Genomic DNA, 27,811 nt, shown 5'->3' on the forward strand with positions numbered 1-27,811 from the left:
GGACAAAAATGGAGTTGTATAAGTGTGAAGTATTGTTATGAATATGCTTATCTTAGCTTTCCTCAAAGATTATAGTTCCCGTTAAAATTTCAGTGTTCTTTTGTAATTAGCAGATTATTATACTATTGTTACTGAATGCAGCTTATGTTTTCAGTACTTTTTTATCATTTTAGGTCATTGCAACCATCCCAACAAGTAGGCTAAAGTTTTTAAAGGAGGCAGGGAGGCTCACTGAAAAGGAGGAGGTCCCTGAAGAAGAACTCAATGAAGATGTTGAAGAAATTGATCATGCAGAAAGAGAACTTCGACGTGGACAAATTCTCTGGTTCAGAGGGCTCAACAGAATCCAAACCCAGGTATGCTAAAAGTAAATGTCCACATGTTCTAGAAAAAACCCGCTTAATCTTTGATCAAGGCAAGGAAAGACACAGAGTGTTTGTGTGGGCAAATGATGGTACTTGTTAATTGCTTTGCTGTTTTCAAAGGAGGAACACATGAAAAAGTGAAATAGGTGAACTGAACAAAGGGAGATGTATGTGTATAGCAGCAGAGATAATGTGAAAAGATTATAAAATGATAATATGCAAAAATACTTTTTTTTGAGAATACTGGGAATGGAAATTCATTTTCTACTTCAGTGATGACAGCTCATAAAGTAGTGCTACTTGGAAAATGCTGGCTGTGACAATGCCTAGGAAAAAAATTATAAAGGCTTTCTAAGCATACTGTTTTATTTTGTCAAAAATATATTGTAGCTGCCACTTCTGCAATAACAGAATGATTTAAATTGTTGAGTCTAAACTATAAAGTATCATTTCTGTTCTGGCACTACCATCTATATCTATATCTATATATATCTTTATATATATCTCTCTGTATATATAATGAGTAAAAGGAATTGATTTTCTTTCCTATTTAGATAATGAAAAATGTGGCTCTGGATTTATTTTTAGTAGTAAGGGCCTAAGCATCCATTAAGTATTGAAACTGTGAATGATTTCGTAGAAATATCTATCGTTTTATTTAAAACAAACAAACAACTTTTGCTAAATAGAAGAATCCCTGGCATTTTTTAATATACTAAATATTTGCACTGAACCATGGTGCTAAATATGGTACAGATTAGGATATATAATTAAATTTGCCCTGCAGTACTAAAAAAATTACTTGAACTATTTTGCCTTTTTCATTGCAGTGAAGTAGCATGTTTTATAGCACTCTAGGGCACTCTACTTGATCTTTCCAAGACCAAGTATTTGCACGAGCTTGCAGGAGAGAGCAGCTCTGAAAGACCGATATGTACTCGCCGTATCAGATGTGAAAGTTTTATATGATTCTTACAAGAAAAATAGCTGAATAATTAAGAAAAAAAATTTTTTTCTTTAAAGAATCTTTTAAAGAACATTTTTATCTCAGAAGATTTTGATTTTTGTCTTCATTCAAGGTAAACAGTACTTTCTCCTTTTCCCATCTACAAATTGATTATTTTTTTTTTCTGGAGAAAGAAGTGCAGTCATGCATTTTAGAAAAAATGAGGGAAAGAGTTAACTGAAGGTGAGACAGTCGGTCTCTTTAATGCATCTACAGAGCAAAAAATAAAAAGGATGGAAACAGTTTTTGGAGAGATTAAGGGTTTGGGTAAATTCCCAGGGTTCTATGGTAATTAATTAAATACGGATCTTCAGCTTTTAGATTGTGTGTCTTGACTATATTGAGTCAGGAGCACTCATCATTAGAGAATATTCAGATGGTCACAGTATAAAGGTGGCAAACAGGTGCCCATGTAATGGTGATCTTTATGAAAAGATGACCTCTAAATGTGCATTCTTTTCTTCCTGATGGCTATAGGAGGAGTGTTGTCTGTTGGCATTTCTGTCAGGATGTCTTTCTGGTTGTGGTGAGTGTAAGCAAGCACAAAAACACAAATTGCATCCTTTCAGTTCTTTTTCTAGCCTGAGAGGTAGCTTTTAGTTCTGCATATCTTTGTTCACTTAATTCACAGATAAATTATTATTCTTTTATACTACTTAAACCAAAATGAACAGTAATTATATTTCCCTGCTAACATCCATCTTCTTAGCTTCCTTTCTGCTCTTAGTTGTAGAAATATCTTTGTTAGGATGTATTGTTTCTCTCCTGCCAAGAGGCCTCTGATTTTTTTTCTCATTTTGTTTATTCAGTGACTTTGATTTTTACATCCATTTCACATCTGTGGAATGATAATGAAAAAAGGAAATGGGCCAACAGATTCAAAAATAGTTCCAAGGTGTCCACTGGAGAGTGATGAACTTATATGCAGGTCAAATTAGATCCATTGTTGGATGGACCTTGAGTTGAGCGCATTTTGATGCACAATGTGTTGCGACCCATCCAAATGAATTCATACACTTGTACTACATTTCTCAGGAAGCCAGATAAAGAAGAGTTGATGGAAGAAGATGAGGATGTCATCCTCATCCTCGAGGATGAGCATCCTTGGGGAGCTGGAGGATTTGCAAGAATCCTCTGATGGCTAATGCACTTCTGGAAATGCGGAAGAAGAAGGTAGAGCATCCCCTCACTTTATATATATAAGAGGATGACAGTAAGATTAGGAATAAACTCTAGACTCTCTCACGACTAGATTGATCATTCAAATCCTAACAAGACCAGTTTCTACCATCATATGCTTGTGCTGTATATTAGATTATCTTTTTGCTTATTTTCTATTCAGTCATTATTGGACAGATAACCACAGCACTCAAAAAAATCCTTCACTCCTAAAACAGAAGGAATCTATGATAGTGGTGGGTTTGCTTTTTTTTTTTTCAGATAACTGGCAGATCTCCCTTGTAATGCTCCAATAAAACCTCATCCAAACTGCCAAAAACTCTGTAGTACTAAAGATATTTTTTTTCTTTTTTGCACCCTCTCTCAAAACTGAGGGTTTAAACCTAGACACCAGAGAAAGGCTTTCCACTGTTGATTCTTCATACTGAAATGTGAGACATACTTCTATGAAGACATGCATGAATTTACATTAAAGAAAGGTATATGAAAAATGCACATAACTAAGTCAAAGAGAATGGCTATCTACTTCTGATTTTCTTTTTTTTTGTTTACTTTTGTTCATTTAGATATTTTGTTGTCTTATAAATATACTATAGGGCTTCTCTGGACAGATGCATGTTCTGTTTCTCTGAATGTAAGAGTGTTTCCTTACTGGATATTGCTCTCAGAAGACCACTGGCATATGATAAGTTTCACAAATTACTCATCCTAGTTATGCAAATTTCTGATATAAAGGTTGTCTCAAATTGCGTAAAAGACAGGACTTTTCAACCTCTGCTGTTTTTCAGCAATTTTTTCCAAGTCTTTGTTGCAGTTCTCACAAATTCTTCATTCTAAAGGAAGAGGCAAGACTGATCATACCATCTTGGCAGATCTGATAGCCTTTGGCAAGTTCAGCGAGTTCACCTTCAGGCAAAATGGTACAATCTGAGTAGCAACCAAAAACCATTGTATCTTTTTTAATTGTATACTGAAAAGTTTCTCTAGTTACCTCACATTTGAGTATGGAAAAATTGTGAAGTACAGTGATTAGAAAACTTTTCAAGCTATGTGTCAGACATTTACAACACTGGGCCTGATTCTTTCCTCTTCTGCTTCACCGATCCTGTAATTCGGTTTGCTTGGTCTGCTTACAGTGGGAAATAACTGTCTAGAAATCTTTCGAGAATAAAAGCAAAAACTGGAAAATACACAGATGCCATGTTAACAGCTACTGCATTCCTCTTTAGATATTAAAAAATACACAGAGGTGCTTGCACTGCATTTTCATTCCCTTCCTTTCTCCTTTAAAACTTTTCTCTTGAACCAATTCAAACCCTATATCAATGAAAGTCACTCCTGGCAAGTGGTTTTGAAGTTAGATAAAAAGCTAGCACCTCATTTTATGGCTTTCCATATAGCTTTTAATACAGAAAATGTTGCAGTAGCCCAGTGTAAGTGGAACAGAAACTGTTTCATTTCATGCAGAAAAGTTTGGGGTTTTCTTATTTTTAAAAAAAAAAATAAAATCATGGTTGAAGATTAGGTGAATGAGACCTGGGTCCTGTTAACATTAATGACAACAGAAATGCTTGCTGAAAATCTGTCCTGCATTAAACATCAGAAAAGTGTGTTTTCTGCCAGGACTATTCTGCTAGTATAAGATCCTTTTTTTTTTTTTTTTAACTTCTGATCACTGATATTTTTATTGGATGTGCATATCTCAAAAATAGGGATCTTCTAGAGTATAGAATATAGAAAAATGAGAGAGAGGTGAAAAATTCCAACTTTACAAATAAGCTTCAAGTGCAGGACAGTACTTTTTTCTCTACCTGAAGGCCTATAATAAAAACATGATTGCATCCTATATTTTGTTGGAAATTTTTCAAACTTCTCATGATGTATGACTTATCATTCACTTTCTCCTTTTTCGCAAGTTGAATTGTTCTAAATAAATGCATTCTTTTGAAATTAAAAAATTACATCTCAATTTAAAATGCATTTTTTTTTTTTAATTTCTATTTCTTTCTTTTTTCTTGTTTTCTCTTTTTTGGAACATAAACTTTGGGGCGTAGTTCTCTTCTTTCTTGGCTGCAGGCAGAACACAGCCCTGCATGTTCAGCTTTTAAGATTCTGAAGAGGTTGTCATCCTCCCCCTATGAATATATCCATGAAGATCTGTAGTTACTTTCTTCAGGAGAACAAGTAAATTACATGGCTGTAATTCTTGTTCTCTGGAGAAACTATTAAATACAGATCTTCCCTTATCTTTTCACTCTTATACTAAGGTCTTGCCTTTCAGTTCATTAGGAAGGCATTTGAACATCTCAAAGTGTCCTTTGGCTTAGGATTTGTCATCTGTGTCTTCCATAGTGATATGTGCTTCATGCTCTTAGTAAGAGTCTTTAAAATCTTTTTTGAATGATCTCTTTTGAAGAGTGCTCTGACACCTGTGTTAGATCGTGAAAACCCAAGATCTGTATTTAATTCTACTTTTGTACAGTGAACACTTCAGGTGAGTATTTAATATGCCTTCATTATATAACCAACAGTTTGAGCCATATGTTTTTCTAGATAGCAATCAGAACCTTAGCTAATGATTCACTTGTACCCCTATTCCATGTGCTAACTCACCTCATACTGTATTTTTTACTGTCATGTTTGTATTGGACATCTAATTCAAAATAAGTCTGCTGCAAAAAACACTGAAAGCAAAGGTGTAACAGGTGACTGCTTAATACTGTACATCTATTAGTGTGCACATTTAAATGGATGTAAACAGGACTCAAACAGTGGGTCAGTGAAGAAATCAGCTGTTTCATGTTTGTATAGTAAAAGTTCAGTGTGAACCTTTTACAGCTGGCTGTGATACGATTATTCCCATAAAAACATGCAGGAAAATAAAAACAATGTCCAAAGATAAGATTATGGGAGGGGGTACATCCATGCTATTAAAGATGAAACCATATGAATTTGTTTATTCTTAAGACTGACCACAGCAGATGATGTTAGCCAGTTTATTATAGTGCTTTCAACTTGGAAAATTTAGGAGGGCTTGCACCAGGATTTGTGCTGTTCTAATTGACAAATAGACCACTTTACCTTTTCCCAACTACTTTCTAGACTGTTTATCTTCAGAAATCTGGGTTGCAAGATACAAATCTGGTAACAGGGGGTTACTTCAAATAAGGAGTTGGTTGAAATCCTTTGATACTACTACTGCTGCTTTGTCATATTGTGGTTGTACTAATGTAACAAAGAGGACATTTTGGTGTGTAGGGATCTGTAGCATATATTCACTCCTTGATATTACCTACTGCCAATCCCTAGCTTTACATTTGTACACAGACTCTGCTTTTTATTGGGTTATAGTGGTGACAAAAAATGCCTTGAAATACTCAGATCTTTTTTAAAGCATCTTCTGTGGTGATGAATAAAGCATTCAAGAAGGTATTCAGAATTAATATATCAAACAGTGCATACAATAGACAGGAAAATAACAATTAGAAAGTTGTAATGTTATTTGCTGTAATAGTCAGTCCAGTTATACATAATTTTCTGTGCGATTTTAAGTGCTCTGTAAAGACGTAAAATATTAATATTTTTAAATCTGTAGTTACAAAAGACCAATATTAATTATCACTATGCTTAATTTATACAAACTTTATAGAAAAAGTCATAAAATATTGGAACACTTTCTATTTCATCAAGCTAGTGTACTGACAGCCCTGGTTTTGTAGACAAAATTGAGTCATATTTTGAATATTTTAAAGCTTTTTTGGTTTGGTTGTATGCTGTCCCTATCTCCCCACAAATTCCAATTAAGTCACTGAATTTTCCTCCCTCTGGACTTAGAGAGAAATAACAAAGTAATTTTACAATCAGTAGGAAAAAAATGTGGAGATTAGTTATATCAAGTACTCCAGTTTTATTTACTTTATTTATATAGAAATAAAATAATTTAAATTTTAAATATTGTTATTTAAAATCTATGTGTTTAAACTGATGCAGCACCACTGCCTCCTATGGAGCTGTTTCATTTTATCCAGGCAGAAAATTTGGATCATTTCATACCTAAAAATATTGAAAGGAACACTTAAAAGTATTTATTTCAGTTGAAGTAAAACCGTGTGCACGATTGATTTATTGTTTTTCATTATTATTCCTGTCAGTTATGCAACTGTATCCATACTTTAAGCAACTTGTCTCATTCTTTCCTCCATTACAGATCGAAGTAGTCAATACTTTCAAGAGTGGCACTTCCTTTCAGGGGGCTCTAAGGAGACAGTCCTCCGTCACAAGCCAGACCCAGGATGTAACCAATATTTCTAGCCCTAGTCACGTATCGTTATCCAATGCTCTTTCCTCTCCTACCAGCACATCTGCTGCTGCGGCTGGGCGTGAGTGTGTATTCTTAATGCATCAGACCTACAGAGATGCCAACTTACGTAGCAGTCATTTAAGACTAAGCTACTTTTGCCCATTCCCATTTTGTCCTGTTATGTTTATTAGTTTACACATACCCAGAAACACATAACATGATTACTTTGTGTACAGTAGATACTCTTCATGATTCATTGCAAGTTTTGTTAACTTACTGTTAGGACAGCTATTTCTAGTAATTTTTTATCCAGTGTATGGAGATTCTGATTTTATTTGAGGCTTCAGCGTCATATTTTCTCAATCTCATTGGACATATTTTCCACTGCTTATAAAATATGTACTTTAAATTATTCTACTAATGTCTTACATTAAGCAATAGAGCTTGTCAGATAAAAGATCATTCCATGTGGAAGATTGCATGTGATACAGGTCACTCACGTCCAAGAAGGATGTATTCTAATTAGCCACAGGTACAAGAAGGAACAAGGAAATAGAGAATCTACTTTATTGTGCAAGCTAAGGGATTAAGGTTTATATGAATGGTGAAAGAATAGATTTGTTATCTCTAAATTCACTGGGGAAGGTAAGCATTAAGGAAGGAGGGAGCTAGACAAGTTGAAGGACAGTGTTGAAACAACAAAACAAATGTGGTAACAAATTTCTTTGTTAGAAGGAGCAGATTTCTAAACAGTGAAATCCTGCCACAGCTTTCTTTTTGAAGCAAACAAAGCATCTAGTGAAGAGGTAGTGAAGTGAATAAAAACTTTGAAGTGGCTAATAAGAAAGGGCTGCTTCACTAACAGTAAAATTCCAGTTACTCAGGAAGACAGATCTGAGTAAGTTACAGATCTAACTTTGGTTTTGTATTTTTATTTCCATTTATTCAGGACTTTAAGTAGCTTTTTTTTTTTTTTTTTTACAGCATAACCAGCATGAAAATAATATTTAAATTAATAGAACTCAGTTTACAAGCTTGTCACTTAGTTTACAAAGTACTGCAGTATGTTCCTTATGCAAGTTCTAGTGAAAAGTTGGCCAAACAGACAAGAACCAGTCTGGCCAATAGAGGGAGGGAAGGCAGACAGAGAGACAAGGCAGACAAGAGAAGGAAATAACTCCAGAACTCCTGCAGAAAAAAGGAAGCTTGACCTTTCCATTCCATTTGAGTGCAAACCCCCTCAGCATTTGAACATCAAGCATTTAGACATGCATTAGAAGTTTTGTTGGAGTTAAAAGTCAAAGGAGAAACTTTGCTTTTGCTAGGAACTCAGAGAGTCATAAAGGTTCCAACTTTGGCAGTTGCTCCTTGGAGAAAATTTGTATCTTTTCCTGTCTTTTCTTGGGAAGTTTGGCCTGCTAACTTTTACTCCACCAGCACCAACTGTTTCAGGGCGGCAGCACGATTGAGAGAAGCAAAGTCCCTGAGCTGCATGCCACTGCTGTGCCACAGGCACTGTAACCTGCTTCTGAGAACTCAGAGCCCAAGTTTCCTCATTTCCACACTGAGCAGGACACAAAACACCACACTCAAACCAGCCTTTCATCCAGGGAACAATTTCCCATAATAGCATCTCTACATTTGAGCAGAAAACAGAGCACAACTCATTCTGCCTTGGTAAATGTTTCAATAACCTCCTGTAGCCAGCAGTCTGAAAGGATATATCTAATAAAATAGACAATTTATCTTCCCTCTTTTCTCTCCATTGCAGCAAAGCAACTAACAATTGAATAATCTTGTGTCTTGACAAAGGCATTACTAGGCTGTGGGCTGAAGTTAGTTAATAGGAGAAAGCGTAATCTGCTACAGTCTTTGATGTCTTGTTTTATTTGGAAAAATAAAACATGTCTACAGAGCTCATCAGTTATAGCCACATTTATTCAGTAAAATAAAAATCATGTGATTGATTTGTTAAGCTACCCAGAGATATCTATCTCCATTGCAGAGGACAATTAGAGATTTGGCCTTTTAAAGTGGTTATTCTGGACTGTTTGTATTTTATTACTGCAATATAATGTCTATTTAGTATCAAACCAGTGCATAGTTCAAATTATAACCCTTAGGGAAAGTTTTGATTTATTAGTACGATGACACAAACCTAATGAGTGACAGCAAAAAAGCAAAGAAAAAAAATTGGGTTTTAGTTTTAAATTGGGAGTTTACAGTTGGTTGTTCATCTTCCAGAACCTGGAAAACCTTTCCTAATCCAAATTTCATAGAAATTGGGTATGGTTTTGTGAATTGGCATTTTCTGAGAAAATTTCAGTTGTAAAATGCACACCCAGGTCTACTTTTAAGCTCCTTGCTTAGAATGTATGTGATGGGACAGGACTGACTTCTTTCTTCAGAACGAATTAAACCTTCTTCCTATGGGGTGTAAGGGGATAACGGAATAATTGTACCTCTGATTTTGAAGCCTTTTTCTCCCTTCAGGAATTTTAAACATACTGCATATGTAGATATATTATGGGGAGTGTCAAGGGAAAGCCTTAAGGGTATAGCAAAGACAAAAGGATCTAATATTTTAAAGGGCCCGATATGAGATAACTGTCAGGAAGGTTTATTTTCAGAGAACTGGTACTTAAGCATGTTGCAACAGTCAGGATATTTCAGGTGTCATTTTGGGTGCCCAAAATGCAGAGGTTCTGATATCAATATTTATTAAAAAGTACAAGAATCACATGATGCTCTATCAATAAGAATATGTAATTCTTAATTTAACAGAGCATTTATGGAGTTCTTTACTAATTGTATAGCTATTTAATATATAGTTCATTGTGACACCTCACCAATCTGTAGATTTCTTCTGCAGATTTATAACAACATTTTGGAATTTTTAAAAAAATTGGGATTTTTTAGTTTTTGTTTGATTCAAAGGTTAGCACAGGCTTAAAAATAAATCTGCCTGTCCAATGCAGCCACATCTACAGTAGTTTGTGAAACAGAGTAGCAAGTTATTAACTGAAATTTTCAGTTATTCATAAGTGTGGCACATTCAAATCTTTCATAGGGTTGTGGAATACCATAATTAAAAGCCATTTAAACAAAGGAATATTTACTACAGTACAGTTTCTCTAGTTATGATGATACTTCTTAGCTGTCGCAATGTTTTTGCCAACAACTACAAATTTCTGGATGTCAGCATTAGTTGATAACAATGAGGTGCATATTATGAGTGTCTTATCTCTTTTGAAAAACATCGCAGCTTTAAATAAACATAGTGAAAATTTCTGCAAATTAAAACCTGGCATTTGATGTACTCTGATAAAAGTAGCAAATTTATTTAAATACAAACTAAATATGCACACATATTTAATATGCACACATTTAAGCTACAGAAAATGAAAACATGGAAAGAATAAGGCTCTGTGTGCAATATGGTCTCAGCCAAGTTCTCAGGTTTTGTCATGTCACATGCATGAACACACAAACACATAACACACACAGTCTTCTATCATTGGAAAGCTGTGACACTACAGAGATAAAAGTGGGTTTAGATACCAGGCTATCCCATAGCAGCTGTGGTGGATATGTATTTTATATGCATTTCTGTCTACATTTTATTTTGGGAAAACAGAATCAAATCGAGTGGGGCAATGGAGCATCTCTTTTACTATTGAAGCTCAGAATTTGCAACAAAATGTTAGCTTGTGCTTGAAATAAAGTATATGCCTAAAGCCTTTGCTACAACAGTGCTTAACTAGGTAGAGGATGAGTAGATTTAACTGTACACAAAGTAAACAAGTTATTTTTATCCTAATCTGTTTATATCTTGTTCTTAGATGTTGTTTATATTATCAGTAGGTAGCCCCTTCAAAAGAACATGGTTTCAAATTTTCCAAGACAGACGCACATTTAATATTCCTTTGTACTTGCTCTTGCTCCTTCCTCTCATTCTCATATATAGTTAATTCTGTTCCTAAGTGGAGGCAGCCAGAAACTGCAGGTCCCTTACAAAAAAAACCCCTCCTTTCTTTCATAAAAGGTTATGACTAAAAAATAAGTGTAGGAAATATTGGGGGAACAACAAACAAAAAAAACAAAAACCCATGAAAAGGCAACCTCCCAGATCATGAATCTGCTGTAGTTTCTGTATTTGCAAGTTCCTTTTCCCTTGTTCTGTTGAGGTCTGTCATTTTTGTCTGAAATTTTTAGAAGTGACTATTTCATAGAATTACTAACAACTTTTTATTATATTAATTCTAGCAACAGTGGCCTAGAACAAGCCACTTGTAAGGATGACACAGGAAAAAATACACAGTGATTAATCCAAATTTTATAGCAGCCAATTAAAATCTTACCAAACAGTCACAAAATATTCTCAGAATTATTTGTCCATCATGCAGCTCTCTGAAGGTTTTATTTTTGGTTGATTGGTTCGTTTTTAAAAAGTGATTTCAAGCAAAAGAATTGCATAGCACCCTTAAGGCTGTATTTTTGTTCTGTTTCACTTTTTGGAGGGGGCTACAATCTTCAAAAGTGGGGCTAATTTGCATGGAAAGAAACTTTTTTCATTTTCCCTTTAATTAAAAAACAGTTGAAATTTTTTTACATATTTAGTTTCCTATAAATGTGATCATTCAGCTGGAGAGACTTTACAACTAAAACTGAAGATAAAATCTTCAGTCTGGATCAAATTTTCTCACAAAGAAAAATGGGAACAAATTTCTTTTAAAAACAATAATCATCTGTTGTAATAAATTTTAAGGCAAAGATTACTGTCCGATGTTGATCTATATTCAGCTCACAGCCCAAGTCAAGTGAACATATGAGCCTTAGTGAAAATGCCAGTTGCTTTCTGTGGCAACATGGTATAACTATCACATGAGGAAATAGAACAAGCAGAACTTAAACGAAGTCCTCATCTAAAATTATGTTTATAAAAGTTACACCATTTGGGAACATCATTAAATTAGAGGCAGAGATATACTATACTAAACCTTAGAGGTTCCCACTGGTTATAATCAAGATTTCACAGGCCTGCTGGGATATGCGAGATCCAAAACCCAACATCTGTATGGAAGCTAACTAGGTTTAAAGTCTAAATATAAAACCAAGTGCTCAACTGGAGATATGGCATGGTAAGAAGGTTTAGACTCCTAACGCAGAAATATATCTTTCAAAGGGTTGTATAATATATTTAAACTTTACCAAATCTGATACAAAAATGTCAGACTCTGTAATTTTGCAACAGTCCTATAGTAGAGGAGATATGCTATGGAAAGTGGAAGACCTGCATATAGTTATGATCTTATGCTCTAAAATTCAGTGGAATAATAGCCATGTGAACCTTTTGTGAAATGAGAATCCGGCCTGAGAATTTCACAGAATAGGTAGGTATTCTATTTTCCTCTTGCTGCACGTGGTTTGACTTTTCAGCAGCACTTACTGGATTTACTGTATATTTATGTAGAGAGTAGCACAGATAACGTTATGCATTTGTTTCACTTGTTAAAGCAGAAACTCAGAAATCATAATTTTTCTAATTTTTTTAAAATTTTATCTTTTAATTTGCTCAACTTCTGCATCATACAATCCAGAACATATCAGCCACAACATTTACAGGTGACTCCAATACATGCAGTATCTCCTCCTGTAGATATATAATCTGATTTTACTCACCTAAAACTGGGAGGATTCAAAATAAACAAAAACAAATATACTGAAGATATGCCTTCTATTTCAAAGCTTTACGTATGCAATAGTACTTGACCAAACTTATTTACCTTTGTATAGCTATAGTCTTGATATAGAGTGGTATCAGTTATACTAAGAGTTGGCATCTCTTTGCAAAACTGACCTCTTGTTTACAATTTTATACTAATCACCTTACTGATCTTTCAGTATTGAATATATTTGCTTTTGCAGTGCCCTACTCTCTACTGTCTGAATATTAAATGTGTTTGTTTTCCCAGAGGGCTAGAGAACATTGGACAAAAGGGTTCAGCAGGAGAGAGTGAAATAAAAAGAGGTTGTGAGTCTTTAACCTTGAGCCTGAAATGAATGTGAACCAAACTCAAGATACTTGGCTTATATGAAGCCAGGTAAACATTCGAGTATAAGCCCACACACTACCAACCATAATACATCTGTTATGCTTAACAGGCTTTGTGTATTTTGCCTAGATTGTTGTACTTAGGAGTGAGATTCTGAACTTAATCTTTTTCTTCTGATGGGAAAAATTTGTAGTGTCTGAAATTCTATTTCTTTTATTTTTCTTGCCTGATGCAGTATAATAAATCTAACTTTCAAGGTGTGATGCAACTGAAGAGTTTTTTTCTATTACAGCTACAGAGAAGAATGAAGTGGAAACTTATAGCAATGTCAAAAATGTCCTGAAATGTTGTCCCCACAGTCTTTTGTTTAAAAGCAGTTCATTTTTTTCTGTTGTCTACATTACTGTGAGAAAAGGGAGCTGTATCACACTGTTTGTCTTCCCTTGGCATTGTCAGTATCATAAAAAAAATCATTACATGAACTCTACATAGTTCATAATAAACTAACACTTTCTAGGTTCTATCCATCATGGGTATGTCCCTGCTTTTACATGCTGTACAACCATAACAACATTATATGAAGTTCATCCGCTTTATTTTCTTCAAAAACGTAATGTGGGCTTTGTTTCAGCAGAGCCCCTTAACAGTTTTACACCAGATACTACTTCAAATCTTGAACTTAAGCATATATTAAAAGAATTTGTTGCTGTTGGGCCGTGTAACTCTGGGTAAATAGTATTTCTTTCAGTTCTTAGCTTAAATATGGTGGTAGTATTTCATAGAAATTAAAATGCCACCTTTGTATCTAACAAACCCTCTACCTTTGTTTCCACTAACATAATGAAGGAAGCAAGTTTTGTCCCTGTAAGCAATAATTTGATACATTGGAGGACAGACTATGAATGAGATTTTGAATTATATTGTAATACAGAAATTCTGTCACTGAATGAGGTGTGACACTAAAAAAATAAATGTTTCTTCTAGATGTCAAGCTAAATATGCAAAATTAAAGTTTGGGAGGGAGTTTCTCCTTAAGTGAAAAATTAATGGAAAACATATATACATCTCAAACTGTAGAGAAATTTTAAGAAAAGGAGGTAGTTTTCTCCAGCTCCTTAGTGAAGAAAACATATTAGAAAGCTAATTTTATGTAGTCTCAGCTTTAGGGATTTTCCCAAGTTTGGACCTTACATTACTGTTGCATTCAGCTAACCTATTTCAGGTATCAGCAGATCTGAAATAGTTCTCAGCTAATATTTCCAGTGAAAATCATTATGAACAAGTAGAAGCTATTCTAGTAGCATCTAATTGTTCCTGGACAAACAGTCCATGCAAAAACTTTGCCACGTATCTTCACACAGTGTGATACGACTGCTGGCTGATTGTATGTTTTGCAGTTATGTCTTCAGATTGTTGTGTAAACACATCTAAGCAAAAGATGTTAGTTAATCATTAGTTCAAGCAGTCACTGCAGAGTACCAGATTCAGGTCATGGCAGGCAGGTTTTCATAACTGGCTTTCAAATACAACCTAAATCTATAGTTTTCCCTCAGCTAAGATGTTAGCTAGCTAGATTGAATAAAAGCTTGGTAATAAATGCAAGTTAGATGACAAATTTTGGTATTAAATGCAATATAGATGCTTTCCCTACTACAGATCTTGGAGCCTCATAAGTTGAAATCGGTTCCTCCCTTGCTAACCTGTAGAGACTTAAATACAGTGTTTGCCACCTGAAGAAGAGCTTTACTTTCATTGGATTTTGCTGGATCTGTCCAAGCATAGTATCAGGTTGCAAACCTTTTAATTTAAGTAAAAATTTACATTTATTAAAAAGAATTCGGCTGGTAAATACAACCTAAATCTATGCAATAAGAAGTGGCTGTGTTCAGGAGAATGAAATTTTAGTTGATAAGATAAAGCAAACAGCTGCAACTGAATGAGATTACTGTTATTTTTAGATAGCAGAAAAATAGGTAGCTTTGCAGAAAATGTCACCATATCAGTCCATATATAAAGTAAGCATGTTACAAAAAGCTTCCGGATTTAAAATAGGACAATATAGTAACGAGTTTTTAAGATTGCCTTGACAAAACATATTTTTTTCATTGTTTAGACTAATTACTTTGTGCTTTAAAGTACAAGATAGAAAGGCATAGATAATGATAGAATTAGTATGTCACCTCTTCTCCATGAGTTCAAATCCTATCTTTAGTAATACAAATGAATTTCTGATTTCAGTCTGTTTGTTCACTGTACAGAACCATCACATAGCACAGGACAACTCAGAGATTCAGCTTTCATAAAACCTTGGTTTATAATTCCAAGTACTCTGTCAAAGAGGGGTTAGTTACACTATATGATTGTAGTGTGTAAAATTTATTCTTCTTCTCTTCCTCTTGTCTTGCACTTCTGCCAACCTTCTAAAATCTTCTAGTATCTCAAATCTGGACAAGTATTCTGTACCACTTCAGTCCACTTATTTTCAGCATAAGCAGTCACATGAACTACTTTTTTTTGTACTGTGCCCTGTTGTTATCAAATGTGTGTATGAAGAGAAGAGAGAGTAGGCCATGTATCTGAAGATGGCATGACTGCTGCTATTAGGACTTTTGAAAAGTGATGAATACCCAAATTTAGAGAACATAAACAAGGACAAAGAGATCAAAATATGAGTCAGCTACTTTCTCAAATGTGCTGAAATTTTGTACAACTTGGACAGCTCCAACCACAGGATCAGCTAGATCCCACACTGTGACCCCGTGCCATTACTAAAATGCAATCTTCCACTTAAAAGAATTAAAGCTTTACAAATTAGTGGTGTATTACGCCAACCAATAATGTGCAGCATATTTACATGTAAAAAGATACACATGCCAACCACCAAATCATTTCAAATGTGCGTGGAGAAGCTTTCACAATGCCTGCTTGCACCTTTCCTGCCTCTGCCTGTGTTCTGGTCTCCCCTCTAAGAAATGCTGAAAATTCGCTCATGGACTACATGGAAGTAGGAGGATAGAACTCAGTCATAAAACATTTGCCAAAAGATCACATTTTGCCATTCTGTTTTTTCCGCTCTGCCCCCCCAGTCCCTTCCAAAAAGCAGTAAACCAGCACAAACCTTAACTTCTTTTCAGAACTGGTAGGTCACTGGGATATAGACAGCATCCCTCCCTTTGCCCACCCACAGAAGACTTAGTGTCTCCACTCCACAATGCTCCTCACTCTGTTCCTCTCGTTTCCTACTGGGAAAGCAATTTGCACTGTCCCTGACAGTCTAATGGGCTGAGTCTTGTAGTTTATTTTCACCTGTGTTCTTACTGTCAGGTGGTTCATGACATTAGCTTGACCCTGGCATAAGTCAGCTGACCTAGTTTAAAGACTGCATATATGGCATAAATTGTGTCACTTTCAGCATTTAATTTTACAGTTTTACAGAGACACAGAAAATGGAAAATCTTGCTGTTTAACAATGTAATTCAATTCAACCCAACAATCAATACATTATTTTATTACATGTTTTATATATTTTAAAAAGTTAAATGGCTAGAACAGTGGGTCTATACTCGAGTGTTTACCTCACATATGCATGAAGGAAAAATAAAAGTTGGTTCAACAATACTATATTCACATTATCCAGGCTTCCAAGTGTAGTTGTTGTGTGCAAGTTATCTCTGTTCATGTGGTAACTGTGAATTTTTTTTTCCCCTGTGATGGCATGATTATGCTTAGTACTTTGTCTGCTTGGCTGTTTGTGCTGTTGGCTGCATTCATTTAGATTTTGCTTTAAAACTTTGATATTATAGTTTTAACACTTGGCTCTTGTGTGTGTCTCATACATACCCATCCAACTGTGTCTGTGTTCTGTGCTTTTCTGTTTGTGAAGTGTGATATGTTATGTGTAATGGTTTTTTAACAACACAAAAGAGACTTTTTTAATTAAAAAAGCCTTTCTACTCACTACAAAACTATCAACATGCATGGTTTTACATTTGCATTTCAATTAACATGGCTTGTCTTTTACTAGGGATGTACCACACGAGTGGACGTTCGCTTTCTTTAAACAGTACTTCCCATCAGTTCTTTGATGGCTTTAAACTTTATTTATTTTGATATTGCAGTTGATACAGATATTCAAAATGCACATAACTGACCACTCGTTTATGCATATAACATCCAGAGACTATGGACTTCAGCTGCCTGCACTGCCCTAACCATATGCTACATTTTTCACAAAGTATTCTCTAACAAAGTGTTGCCCTTCAGGGTGCTACCTCTGACACCTCTTTCCTTTTCTCCCCCCAGATCCGCGTCGTGAAGGCATTCCGTAGCTCTCTCTATGAAGGTTTAGAAAAACCAGAATCTAGAACCTCTATTCACAACTTTATGACTCATCCTGAATTTAGGATAGAAGATTCCCAGCCCCACATCCCACTCATTGATGACACAGACCTAGAAGAAGACCCTGCTCTCAAGAAAAACTCAAGTCCACCGTCTTCACTGAACAAGAACAACAGTGCTATCGACAGTGGAATAAATCTTACAACTGATACAAGTAAATCAGCTACCTCTTCTAGTCCAGGAAGCCCAATACATAGCCTGGAGACATCACTTTAGCTGAAAAGGTCACTGAAAACAAAACAAAACAAAACAAAACAACAAAAAAAAAACAGCAACCGAAATATATAAATATATCTATTAAAAACATTGCTGGCTGAAAAGCTGTTTGAACTCTTATTCACTCTGAGACAAGTGAATGAATTGTTGATCACAGTGGTTTTGGGGAAAGAATGAATGGCTGATTTACATACCCCCCTTGTTCCATTACAGAAAATCAAAACAAAAAAAAGCCTCCTGCATGAATGTACTGTACACCTCTGGCCCTTCTTTCTCTTTGTTTCTTTTTAGTTCCTTTTTTTTTCCTCCTTAAGCAGGAACTGCAGAGGACTTCTTTCTGAGACTATTTATCCAATTCACTGGTCTGTGAGTTTTTTGAAATGCTTGTGTGGCATGGACTCAATTGTATAGATTAATTTAAATAACTTTTTTGAAGTTGCAAAGCTTAACTTGCACAGTAGATTTGCACCAGTTGGACAGAGGAACTTAAACATTTTTGAGACTATATATAGAGATATATACATATAAGTATATACATAATTAATTATATATATGTATATATCTATCTATATATATATAGTTATATATATATAAAGTTTCTTTGTTGGCATGTTGCCTTGTTTCCGCTCAAATTGCTCTGACTATTTTAACTTATTTATGTCCTAAAAAAGAATGTAATTTGTTTACAAACCTGTAGATAATATCCTTAATTATTTGTAGGGTTAAGAAAGCACTTCCTGCCGAAGTAGTATAAAAATGGCTCAGCTCAGCTCATTGAAAATATCTGTAATATCACACCCTGGATATTTTACTAGAACCGTCTTCTTATTTCTGCCTCTTTTTTTTTTTTTTTTTTTGTTAAATAATGTAGATACTGCTAGTAAATAACAAAAGAAGCCAAAATATAACACATTGGATGTAGCATTGTGATCCTATACACAGGGAGGTAAAACAGGCTTCCTTTGTTTCAAATAAAAATCAAAATGATCAGGTTCTCTCTTTTTTTTATTTTTTTGCCCACCCCGGTAATCTGCTTGAAGTTGTTTTGGTGCAACATACAACAATGGAGGCTGTTTCATTCTTTAAATATATGGCAATGGCTTCTGAAAATATTTTTACAGAGATATTATATGAAACTGAGTTGAGTTTATAAATATAATTTAAAATAAGTTATATTTGGGTTGTCTATATGGAGATAAAACTGATATTAAAATATTGTGATATATTGTGTTAATCCTTTCAGAATTCAGGAATTTAATTCCTTAATATTTGCGAAGTATGGGCTGTTGCCATTTTGGACGAAAATCACTGTAAGTTGTTGCTTTGATTTCTTTTGGTAAAGAAAAATATAATTTCTACACTGTTAGGTGTGAATGAAAGTTTATTAATTGTATATTGAGATGTGCTTTGTGTGATTTTTTTTTTTTTTTTTTTTTTAACCAAGCTTGTCTTCCTGTAGTCACAAGGCATACTGTCACACGGTAATTTTACCTTGAGCTTTCTACAAAGAAAGCTCTTTTGAAAACCTGCAGTATGGAGGGTGAAAAATATTTTTCAAGATGGTAACAGCCCTGATAATTTAAAATTTATGAGCTTATATAATTGCTATGTCAACCACTTGAATGCTAAGCACTTTGTGGATCACAGATTTTTCATAAATAATTTTTGTATTTAATATAAAGTTTGCTCAGAGACTTTACAGCATATGATCTTTTCCATAATTGTACAGTGCAAAAGACATTTTGAATTACACAACTGATTATGCCAGATGTGTTGAAAAACACTCTCAAACTAGCTTGATAAATTGATTTGTTGAGGTATTATTGGTTGTCTTAAAAGTTGGCTCATTAAGTGGTGCATCTCTGCAGTCACAAGAACTAAACCAAGCCAGATCTCTCCAAAACAAGATTAGACTCATGGCCAAACTGCAGACTGAACTGACTAAAACGTTTTCAGGATGCATCAACACTACTCAGCCAGGTAAAGCTCTAATCAGCTTGAATTGCCAGCTTCCGGACTTTTGTGTAGAAGCTTGAATGGTTTTGGCAAATTCTTAGTTCGCTATCTGATCCAGACTTTTCACTGAACAACAGAACAGGTCTGTGAAGGCATATACCACGCTCTTTTCAACAGATAGTGTGACCTGTTTCTTAACAGTAAAAACTAGCATGAAAACATAATTATTTTAGCCAACTCCTAGCAACAAAGTGATTGAAACTCAGTCAGGATTGTTCTTCGCTTTGTAAATATGGTGATTAACCTTTGTATAACATGTATTGGGTTTCTATGGCCTATTTGGGATATCATATTCAGAAGAAAAAAAAGTGTTATCTATTTACAGGGAAGCCTCTAGCTTTGGACTTGAACAACTACAGAAGCTATTAATACTGGAACAATTTATTTTCAGCATCTTAACACTGACTGTTTGCCTTTTTATTTTCAAACACTTCATGTTTTTTCTTGGTTTAATTTTTTTTAAATTTTCCTGTAGGAGTACCGCTCCCTAAGGTACTATTTGCAGACTTGAAAACTGTTAAGAAAATGAACACTGCATTCTGTGTATATATAGTAAAACATATATAAACTGAGATGCATAGAAAACTTGGGCTTTTGTGAGCAGAGACTGTGCTTTATGTATATGATAAATGATAGACTTTTTTTTTTTTTAAAGCAGAATAGCTATGACCTTTCAACTACAAGTCGTGCATCACAATTCCTTTCTTTTGCTGCTTGACCTCTCTGTGATGGGAACAATGGATCAAAAACCAAAATGATCAGTTTGTTAAAATTCCCTGCAATATATAAATGCTCGCTCTCTACGTACTGTACTTAGCAGCATGAGATTTGTGGACAACAGTACAGTGGTACATTGGCAATCCATCCCACTAGGGGTTATTAATATATGTTCATTCATCTGTTTTTATGAATTTTTTTATCTAGACAATAATTGTAAATAAAGAACTTACTCTGTCTGTTCATTTAATACTATGCAAAAGGTTATGCTTTCTATTGTTATTCTTATTCCTACAGTGTGATGCTGGAATGTTTGTGGTTTCAAAAAAAAAAAAAAAAAAAAAAAGACAAAAGTAAGTAAAATATGTGATGTAAATTATTTTATAGTTTGAAACAAAATTATAAAGTTTTACTCTTGCTGCTTTCTGTCTAATAGATCTCTCTTGGCAGGAGCACAAGTGGAAAATTTAAAGAAATAAATACACAAAGCAGCATGAACAATAATGGTCTGAACGTAACAGCTTTCTTTATTTTCACCTGAAGTCATTAGATCTAGCTCTGGATTCCCACTGGGATATTTTAATGTAAAGGTGTATGTAAATCTTTTCGATTGGCAGTAGGAAGCCTGCTCACCAGTCAGTGGTTACACTTTCGTTACACCCAGGTGATGAGTCAGCCCAGAGTGCTTTTAATTCCTGTCTGACTATGGGTCAGTGTAATGCCTAGAAAGATGGTGTGGTCCATGCTGTGGTGGTGCTGGTGCACGGTGGTGGGAATGGCTGATGTGAGTTGGCTGAAATTACTAAGTGCAGAATAAGTAAAATGGATGAAGCCCCTGTGAATCTGCATATGAAACAATTATTTTAATCTTGGTCCCAAGACCAACAGACATCAAAGTCTGTTTTCCTATCCCTTTGGCCCATATGACACATTCCTCCATTTATATATATCTTTTCATCTCTTTCCCCCTCTGTCATGATCAGAAAAATGGTCTTTGAAACTTTCTACAACTGAGGAGTTCAGTCCAGGACTCATGTCCTGCCACTTAAGACCTTAAAAAATGTGCATATGCAGTGACAGGGAAAAATGAGGAATTCCCATTTTGTTGCTCAGCCCCTCAGCCCGGAAGTTCCTTCTTTTTTTCCCAGCTTGGACTAATGCCATTGTTCCTTAAGCTACAGTACAGCCTTTGATCATACAGTATTCCTGCACTAGCAACAGCAAGGTTTAGAAGTTAGTCAAACTGACATACCGGGGTGAACTCCTCACACAAGGTGTGAGGTGAGTAACTATCATGTAATCTCCTTTTTAATGGAAAAATGCTTCAAAATACAGATTTTTCCTGTCTTCTCCTCTAGATTTCAAGATTTTACCCACAAATTCTGTATAAGAACAAGTATTTGTTAGTGGCCAAAACTACAATGAAATAGTACTACACAGGGAGAAAAGTTACCAATAAATAAAAACGTCTTCAACACATTAAATTAAACAAAAACCCTACAGAAAACAGTTGTTAGCAGATTTCTTGGATTAATTGAACTTTACGACTACTTTGGAATTAAACTTTTCTGCTTTGATTTTGTGAGCTTAGTCTAAGTAACAATCTGAAAATATTTTCCTTTTAATTCTGTCATTTACTTCCTTCCTACACACATAACTTTATTTACAGCCTTAGTCCAAGTGCTTTTGGTAGGACTTTTCATCACTGCAAAAAAAAAGTATGCATGTGTTGAGGTGTTGGTGAGAAAGAGGACTGGGATTGTTCAGTGCGTTTTAAGCACTGTTGTGTATGTTAAGCTTCTGTCAGCTTCAGAGATCTATTTTATGAGTTGCACCTTTTCAAGAGTGTTTGTGAAATACTATCTTAGCACTGCGTGGATGTGAGTTGTACCTGTAAATTTAGATGAATAACAGGAATGAAATTCCCCACTACACTATCTTCCTATACTTTGCATCAAATTGAAGATTCAGAAAGGCACATAGTATTTGAAGCTATTGGTCCATTACAGCAAACTAAAACTGATACCCTGATTCAAAATAAGAATGCCATGTTTTATTCTTGCTATTCTTTTATCCGTACTAAAGATACTGCTAAAAAGATGACAAGGGTAGTCATGCATGCCTAAATAGAAAGATCAGGTGCTGATCATGTATGCTGATGCTACACTAAATGCCACTATATGTATTTGTCATGAGATGCTGTACTGATAGGGAATGGGGGAAATGGTTCATAAATGGTGGATGGAGGAGAGGCAAAAAGCGAAAAGCAGGGAGAAGAGGAAGAAAATGCAGGTGCATATATAGTTCACTATAAACTAAAGTGAAATAAAATCCTAATTGCTTGTTATTGGCTTGATCTAGGCATTGAGTTCTAATAGAAGAGGTACTCAAATAGTATTGTTCGTCTACCAGTGTTTTCCAACTAAAGTCCAAATTTATGAATAGGCTGAGGTTTCCAAAGTGGGGTCTAGACCTCACTGGAAACCACTGATTTACAAAACTCTTGCTCAGCTGTTACCACAAACGTGACATCTGTCTGACCAGAAGTAGACGACATCCAGCATCCCCTTCAAATTTTAATTTTTTCTGTTATTCTATGACACAAAAATAAATAGCATGATCTGTGTTATTGGTTTACTTCAGTGCGGTAGCGCACTACTCAGGCTGTGAGAGGACCAGGGTTCAAGACATCAAACTTCCTGGTGGTATTACAGTATTATTATAGTTCCTTTTGAGGAACTACATAAAGGTAAGCAATAGACATTTCCTATTTATGTTTGTATTCCTGCAATGGTGTGAGACATCATAATAAAACATAATTAAAAAAAAAAAAAAAAGTATATAATAAAATTTATTCATGGCCCAGATCGGGACTAGGGTCTGCATGTAGATTGCCCTGGATTATAAACTACAAATCCATATTTTAATTTTATCAGTACAGGAAATCCGTTTAGGTAATGTGCTCAGTTTTGTTCACCAACACATTGATACAAGAGGTACTGAGTAAGACAGAGAAGTGTCTGATTTTGGGGGTTTTTTGTTTACAAACAGGTATTAACAGGCTTATTATGATCTAACCTGATGGAAACTGAAGAGATGTTAGTAAAAGTATTTATTAAACAAGGCAGACTGTTGAAAAATGCAAATTAAAGGAAATATTTACATTTTCTCCCTTATGTTCAAATACGTTTATCTGGGAGACTTTGTTTGCCTGGTACCAACTGAAGTGTTACAATTCCAAGTAAGAGAATGTACTTCTCCACTTAGTCTGTGATGGATTTACTTACTTTTCAAGCAAATTGTAAAGCACCTCCCTCTACCTCTTGTGTGTGTGCATTTAAGGAGTTGAGATGGTGTAAGCAGTGTTGGTGCATAGCCAATGAAATTACTTTAGTTTTTACAAGATAGTCTAAGATTATGAAAATTAGAAAAAGAAGTTACCTGGCTTTCTTGAAAAAGCTTTGTAGATCATTTATGTCATCTGTTTAAGATGATCCTATATGTATTTGTGAAGCCTCCTAGTGCTTTCATCAGTTGGTTCTTTCAAATTATTTCAGATTCAAGTTTCACAAGAGGCATTTTAAATTACTTTCTAAAAAGGTTAAAGAAAATAAGGTAAACATTATTTGATGATGAATCACATGAATAAGTTACCAATACTTTCTCATCAAAGCATGTCAACTAGGAAAGCTTTCTTATGCTTACTTTGCATAGGTATAACTAATTGTAATTGTTAATTTAACCCATGTTTGGAATTCTTTTATAAAAAAGACAAAGATTACAGGGGTTACAGCATGTGGCTAGCTGTCAGTGAGTACATAAATGGTGCTTTACGTTTGGGAAGTAACTGAATTAAATAGAATGCTTTCTGTCACAAATGAACATGCCAAATACCTAACTCTATTACATAGCTACCTGTGATAAACTTACCGTTCCACCAAAAAGCATTGTGCACTCTCTTATGTGCCAGCACTAGTGTTTATCTAGTTATATGGTCTGGAGCAGACTGCTTACCTGCTTTTTGTTTACTGTTGCTGGATATTTTCAGTTGCTTTCTAGCCAGTTCCAAGACTGGTCTCACCATATATGTTGATGGGGGCTAGTGCTGGGGCAGAGAATCAGCAGCAACAGCTGATCAGAGAATCGAGCCACAATTATTTCAGACTTAAGTGACTGTTCTACCAAGCCTACAACAAAAGGATTTGAGCAGATTCCTCTAGAACTCCCCAGCCTCCAAAGACAGAGCATTCAGTGCTTTTGACTCTTTCTGTCTTAAAAGGTACCAAGCCTATCATAGAGAATTACGGTTTCAGAAGCAAAAATGCAGAGTCACTAGCATCTGCTCAGTGGCTGCTGTAAAGCAAGATGATTTTCTGGTAGACAGATGCTTGCATCTCACAAAATACCATCCTGCTTCACATTAGGTGACATTCTTGCTGAAAGTACAAGCAAGGTTGGGGAGACTGACCTCTTTACAGAGCTGTAGGATGTACAACACCGGCTGTTTCTAGGGAAGCTATTTCTGATTACATACGTACCTTTTTGGTGGAGTTTAATCTACCATTAAGAATTAAAATAAATTCTAGTTGGTTTTATTATCCTATTTTCTCCACTTGTGAGGGGTTTGGATATTTTCAGTATTTGTCTATTACATTTTCTGTGCTATTACCTATAAGCCTGAGGTGATAAAAATGGTCTTAGTGAAATATGCCTGTTTACCTATTTCCTTGTATTAATATCAATAACTCCTATATCCCATGATTCCTGGATATAAATTGTATTTTCACTGTATGAGAAAACACAGGAAAACCACATTGGTTGAGTATGCTGTAGGGATGATTCAATTGCCTTTCTTTTCATTTTCATGTTTAAGGATAGCAGCACTACCTATTAATGACAAAGCATTTTGTCTCAGTATTCCCGCCTATCTGATGCTGCCAGTACATTTTGTTCTTGAAAATCTGCAGCCTGATCTATGACATGCCACTGGCAGAGCATCCTTATACTAACAGTGAGCTAGTATAGCAGAGTGGAAATCTGCCATCCCTCCAAACACTAGACACTAAAAATAATAGCTGATACAACTTTGAATTATCTCACATCAGACAAATACTTTGCTGATTCGTTATAGTGAGTAAAATGTTTGCCTAAGATTGACATTCTTGGGGAATGGAGAACCCAGCAATCTTGCCATACTTAAGTTCCTTTGTATTCTTGAATCCTGAAATGGGACAAAACTGTAGTTAGAGTCTGAGATTCCTTTGTTCAGTAGTTCACGTAATGCACATACTACATTATACAAACCACATCTTTATAAATAAATTTAAAAGAAACTTTCTCCAGGTTCCCCAGCAATCAGACATTTGGTGGGGAACTCAGGTAGTTAAACCTCGTGCTGAATGATCTCTTCTTATAAATTAGTTCCACAAAACATAATTCAATTAAATTTATCAAAGTAGAAAAACATTAAGCGTAGTTTTAGAAAATAACAACTAGTCATTGAATTACCCTGAGCTCAGAAAACACCTACTTTCAGCTTTGCAGGCATTATCACAAAGGAGTAGAGGAGAAATCCTGCTTTTACCATGGTAGCACCTTTAATAAAATAGTGCGTTTATTCCTGAGGCCACAACTGGATGCTGTCAGAATGACAGAAGAGTCAATATAGCTCTCTCCATTTGTTCTCGTTACTATGGCCCTATGAAAATGACCTTTCAAAATGTCACATGAAGAGCACTTTGAGAAAATTTCTCTTAAGACAATTTTAGTAAATAGTTACGAATTTCCTAAAATAATATGCAGGCTTGCTTAAAAAAAATCGAAACTCTGTATGCTTTATTTGAAAATTAATTTTCTTTAAAAGATAGGATTCTCTCCTTTTTTTATTTCTGAGAAGTCTTTTTTTTTTTTTTTAATAACATCTTCATAGAGTTTATAATTTCAAAGACTACCTGCAAGCAGTCATATTGAACTAAGAATTAAACTGCTGCCCATGTCTTCCCTTAGAACATACACAGTTTTACTCTGGTTATTAAGATTGCAAAATTGAAAAGCAAATATTTCCTCTGGTTTAAACAACTGCCTTCTCAAGAAGTCCTGTGTTATTTCAAAGCCACTAAAGCTCAAAAACTGATCAAGATATTTTCAATACAGAAAAAAGGTTCTTTTTTTCTTTCTTTCTTTCTTTCTTTTTTTTTTTTTTTTTTTTTTTTTTAAGAAAAATGTAGCTAACACCTGTTAGAACTTTTTCAAGACTTAAGTGGCTGAAGCCAAATTACAGGCTAAGACAGAAGTTACAAGTGTTTGAAATCTTGTGATGAGAGGGCCTGTTGGCATCTGCAAACCAACAAAACCAGCAGGTGCAAAAAGAAAATATTTTGAAGTCCTGTTCTGCAGAAGTACTAGGTATCCAGAAAGTATATTAACAGTTGTATGCATCTAAGCAATTACTAAAATAAAACCTACGACCTATATTATTTCTTAAGACCATAGATTTATGTAATTTGCAGCTGTAATGAGCATCAAAACCACCAAAAATTGAAGGTAAACTTGAATAGCTGTATTAGTTGCAGGTATGTAAGCTACTTGATATGAAGCATTGGTGTAAAAGCAAACAAGAACATTAACAAAGGAGAATACTTCATGGGGGAGCAAGGGAGAAAAATTTTGTGATGGTGTTATGGGACAAACTGCAGCTTGAACAGCTATGTGCTGGTTTGCTGACAATGTAAAGTTAATGGGAATGTGATAAAGGAGAGTGTGCACCGTTTTATTTCCTTGTAAGGCTCAGTAGAGTAATTCACTTCTGTTCAAATATGTCTTTCAAGATTGTTTTGACCAGCAGTGTGTTACTAAGCAAGTTTGGAAAGAGACTAATGTAGTATTCCTGATGAAGTTAGTAAGTGCTGTCTGCTGCATCAACAGACAATCCCCCCGCTTTGATTTATAGTCTATCATATTCTTGCTCTTCTTGTTTTGTCTCTTTTTCTGCTGCTTGTCATTAGAGACTTTCAGAAACTTCCTGGTAAGATTTGGGATATTATGGATCAGAATAGTGCGGCAAAGCTCCACTGAGGAAATACTGCTTTTATTCTCTCATCCCAAAATCATGATTATCTTTGATGGCAATAAGGAGCATTTACAACCTATTAGTCTGGATCCACAAAAATTATTTCACTTCTTTGGAATATGATTTCATTTGTTGTCATTTCTTCTCACTTGTGTTCTAAACTGTTACATTTTGAAATTGCACTTGAAGACTTACAATTGAAGTAATTTCTGTAAATAATGAAAAAATTACATTGTTCTCTAGCTTTCAATATCTCACAGTTACTATCACTCTCATTTCACATCTCAACTGATAGACCACGGATACCTTTTGCTTATTTCAGTAGCCATCTCTTCTCTGCTCTGAGTTCATCCAAGCATAACTTTCTCCTTAGTACTATCAGTGGCTGTTGATGCTTTTTGTGTGTTGCTTGATAGACAGAAGGCTAATTGAGGGTTCAGGAGACCTATGGACTTTAATTTTGTAGTTGTTTGCTTTTTAGGATATCTT

General features: G+C 35.0%; 1 protein-coding gene across 17 annotated transcripts in view; it reads left to right on the forward strand.

Moving 5' to 3' along the window:
* ATP2B2 (ATPase plasma membrane Ca2+ transporting 2) overlaps positions 1-17,520 on the forward strand; it is a 186,327-nt gene extending 168,807 nt beyond the window's left edge. For 14 of the 17 annotated variants that reach the window (XM_086470081.1, XM_086470085.1, XM_086470082.1 and 11 more), the window contains 2 exons: positions 174-356; positions 17,209-17,520. In XM_086470081.1, coding sequence (XP_086326207.1) covers positions 174-356; positions 17,209-17,520 — 495 coding nt within the window. Of the gene's footprint in view, positions 1-173; positions 357-6,757; positions 6,845-17,208 lie in introns of all 17 variants that reach the window. The other 3 variants (XM_086470078.1, XM_086470079.1, XM_086470080.1) reach the window with 1 other exon arrangement.
* The last annotated feature ends 10,291 nt before the right edge of the window (positions 17,521-27,811 follow it).

Source organism: Leptosomus discolor, chromosome 9 (assembly GCF_034619465.1).
Source record: "Leptosomus discolor isolate bLepDis1 chromosome 9, bLepDis1.hap2, whole genome shotgun sequence".
Lineage (NCBI taxonomy): Eukaryota > Metazoa > Chordata > Aves > Leptosomiformes > Leptosomidae > Leptosomus > Leptosomus discolor.